This window comes from Melitaea cinxia, chromosome 25 (assembly GCF_905220565.1).
Source record: "Melitaea cinxia chromosome 25, ilMelCinx1.1, whole genome shotgun sequence".
Taxonomy (NCBI): Eukaryota; Metazoa; Arthropoda; class Insecta; order Lepidoptera; family Nymphalidae; genus Melitaea; species Melitaea cinxia.
The window spans coordinates 8,569,575-8,573,331 of NC_059418.1; the positions used below are offsets into that span (position 1 = coordinate 8,569,575).

Sequence of the window (3,757 nt, forward strand, 5' to 3'; positions counted from 1 at the left end):
GGAGGCAGGTGTTAAAATCACCCATCACTACCGTGTGACCATACTGTGGTGTAAGTACTTCTAAGAGATTTTCAAGAGACGCAAAATAGTCAACAGCGGGTGATGGGCTATAATAAACACCCAAAAGGAGTTTTGTGTTACACAGACGGATTTCCAAGAAGAGGTGATCTGGGCCATGCCCATCACGGGAAGTGGATTGGCTGATGATGTCGAAGGAAATTTGTGAGCGGAGGTAGATGGCAACGCCACCTCCAGGTCGCCCAACACGGTCGTTACGGACTAGGTTGTAACCTGGGAGGGAGTAGGAAACCGATGATAAGCAGGGCTTAAGCCAAGATTCACTCACCAAGATCGCATGAATATTTTTATTTTGGAAAGAGGATAACATATCAGGATAATGAGCAGGAATACTCTGTGCATTAATATGGATGATATTTAAGTTTTTTGGAACATCAAGAAATTGGAAGTCAAGAGTTTCGCTTAAAGAAGGAATACTAAGGAAGCTTAGGTCTTCGCTGCAGGAGGAGAGGGAAAAAGAATGAAACGTTTCGTCATTGTTATTAGACATAAACTGTAGTATGTATATAAAAATAATAATAATAATAAATAAAATAAAATATTAAAACTGAAATAATTAAATTAAATAAATAACTAAAAAATAAATAATACAAATAAAAATAATAATTAGAAGGTAAAAAACAATAACAATAAAATATATATAAATATATATATTCTCTCTAAAAAATAACGTCCATACACCCGCCATCTGTAAAAGAGTATACAAAAATCATTAACATGACATAAATAAAAAAAAGGAAAACAAACAACAGAAGTAAAACACCAATGACATGATCTACACTTGAACAGACAGAGACACTACCAGAGTATAAAGTTACATCTTGGAGAAAAAAAAAAAAAAAAATAGAGATAAAAAAAAATTACAATTAAAAAATATTAGGTGAAAATTGATAAAACAACTAAGAAAAAAAAAATACATAATAATAACTACATGACATTTGCATCAAGTTACTTTTGATTTTAAGTATTACATTTCTAAACGTGTGACATGACAACGAAAAACCATTTCTCTATGGAACTGTCACATCAATGTCAAATACACATTATAACATATTGGGCTGTATGGATTATAGTCCTTTGCCTTTCCCTATTGGGGATAAATTTTAAAACAACTTATAACATATTGTCAGAATCTGTCACAAATATTTACATGAATATATCTAAATGAATGTAAAATGACTGGAATCATTACTATCTTTAATATTTTAGTAAATAAATTGATTAAATTAAACTCTAATGCCAATCAGTTGATTGGAATCGTAAATATCTTTAATATTTTTGTAAATAAATTGATTAAATTAAACTCTAATGCCAAACAGTTCAGGTATATTTTAAATGCAGGTAAGTACAAAATGAAATAGTGGAATTTACCTTACATATAAATGTATATAAAAATAATAATAAAAAAAAAAAATAGAGGTTATCATAAGAATATACTATCAGGGTAAATACACACGAATGAATATAATAAATTAAGATCACACAAAGAAAAACGAATATAAAAACTACTTATGTTTAGCGGTTCTCTTTGTGCGCGAAAGCGCCAGTTGCTTATGTTCAGCAGGCTTGGGGGCTTCACTTTTCTCAGGTATTGGGGATTTCTGAGTATTTGAGATACTCCTAAGGTCTGACAATGTCTCCACCTTATGGCGTTCACCATCCGTTGTCACAATGTGGATACAGCCTTCACGCGTCCAGCAGTTACTGATGCCAAAACGTTGCCTCGCCTCCATAAATACCTGATGGCGAGTCCTTGTTAAAAACTCGGATTGCGTATATCCTGTACCCTTAAGTTTAGTTTTTGCGAACCAAACCTTATCGCGGACAGCAGTATCGGTGAATTTAACCACTATTGGTCTAGGCTTTTGGTCTAAAGAGCGGCCTAGGCGGTAAGAAGCCTTGATACTACTGCTTGAAAAATTAGCGAGATTAAGATGATCCGCAGCAAGGGCTGTAACTATCGCAGAGGTGTTTTCAGCTTTTTCCTCAGGCACTCCATGCAGAAGCAACATCTTACGCCTTTTCCTGGTCTCTAGGCGGTCAATCTCACCGCCCAGTAATTCGACCTGGCGTTGTAATGCATTTAAGGCAGAAAAAATAAATGACTTAAACGACATGAACTCTGCAGCCAATGACGCTGTTGTTAGTGGGGAGTTAGAACTGACTTTATCTAAGTCTCGCTGGAAATCATTCAATTTGGTATTCACCGAATCTGAGAGAGCAGCAATTGATTCCTTCACTGTTTCCATGTCTGGTACGGAGTCGATTTTAGGGTAAAACTGGATGAAATTGACGCACCAATTACGTGAATTGACACTACAATATATGTATAGGTGTTCCAATAGGAATTCAACAGCTGGCAGGTGGTATGCAAGATACTTAAAAGCTACACATAAATAAAAACTTAGAAACTTTTGAATATAGCTTTAAAAACTTTAAATAAATTTAGAGCACTTATAGATTTATGTGTTGACACTTTTCGCACCTACCCGCGAAAAACATACTGTGAAATACCAAGTGTTCACCTATTATAAATCTTGAGATAGCCCTGTGACACGAACAGACAGCAGAACGAGCAGGAGCCTTAGTTAGAAGTTCCGTTACACACAGTGGCGTGGTAAGGAACTGCGAAAATTCGCAAGATAAACACATACACACACACACTTGCCTCTATAAGTTCGCGCCAAAAATTTCGTGAATTCTCCAGCGTGGTAAATATGGGCAACACACGTGAGTTTACGCCATTTATGGCGTGAATCTAAGGAGGCCTATGTCCGGCAATGGACTGCGATAGGCTGAAGTGATGGTGTGATGATAATGGTGATGACATTTATCTATTATCGAGTAAAAACAGAGCAAAAATTATCTGCGCCTCCTGCGATAAGCTATATAAGTCGAGTTATATCAGGTAAATTATGTGAACAGGTGAATCGTCACGAGTAGCGACTCATGTTAATTTTTAAGTATTAATTATGGTATGTAAGTAAATGTATTAGGGCTCCGTTTCTCCTACATGGTGATAAGGGACGGAACTAGAAAAATTGGGTTGTTTTCGGATTACCTTATATTAGTACGAGCTACAGCATGATGTGTGGCGCGAACTTGGGGAGGCCTATGTCCAGCAGTGGACTGCGATAGGCTGAAGTGATGATGACAGAGCTAACTAAAACGTTAACTGTGCTAACGCTAGCAAAGCAAGACATTCTCATAATCGACTATAAACACAATAATAAAAACCTTGTCACCGCGATTTGTAACTTAATGAGTGCCATCTGTCACCAAGTAGAAACATACACGGTACATTCGCTTTTCTTTGATCGGCGTAGTTTTGCTCGAACCATGAGCGCCATCTATTAACAACTTGCAACATACAGCGAACATGTCTAGGAATGTTCAGTCGTTGATTGGTCTGTTAGTAATTAATCGTGTTGTTAAGATTTTATTATTTATATATAAACTCTGTTATTATAGTTTTAAAAGCGGGAGAACGGTGCTTGTGTGGCGACATCTATCGCGCGAAATACGAAAGACTACAAACTACGTAATTAGAGAAAACTGACGTATGCTACATCGCGCTATCAGAGTTTTCAAAGTGATTAAGTATATATACAAGATCCCGACTACAACCGTCAGGGGCCAGTAGCCTGCCAGACACAACACCCGTCTGGTGGAGGATCCT

At 36.7% G+C, this 3,757-nt stretch overlaps 1 protein-coding gene across 1 annotated transcript; it reads right to left on the bottom strand.

Annotated features, from left to right (window-relative positions):
- Positions 1–1,316: 1,316 nt before the first annotated feature.
- LOC123666101 (protein unc-13 homolog C-like) lies at positions 1,317–2,327 on the bottom strand. The gene has a single exon (XM_045600308.1). The coding sequence runs from the start codon at positions 2,325–2,327 to the stop codon at positions 1,584–1,586; it is 744 nt and encodes a 247-aa protein (XP_045456264.1). The 3' UTR covers positions 1,317–1,583.
- Positions 2,328–3,757: the final 1,430 nt, after the last annotated feature.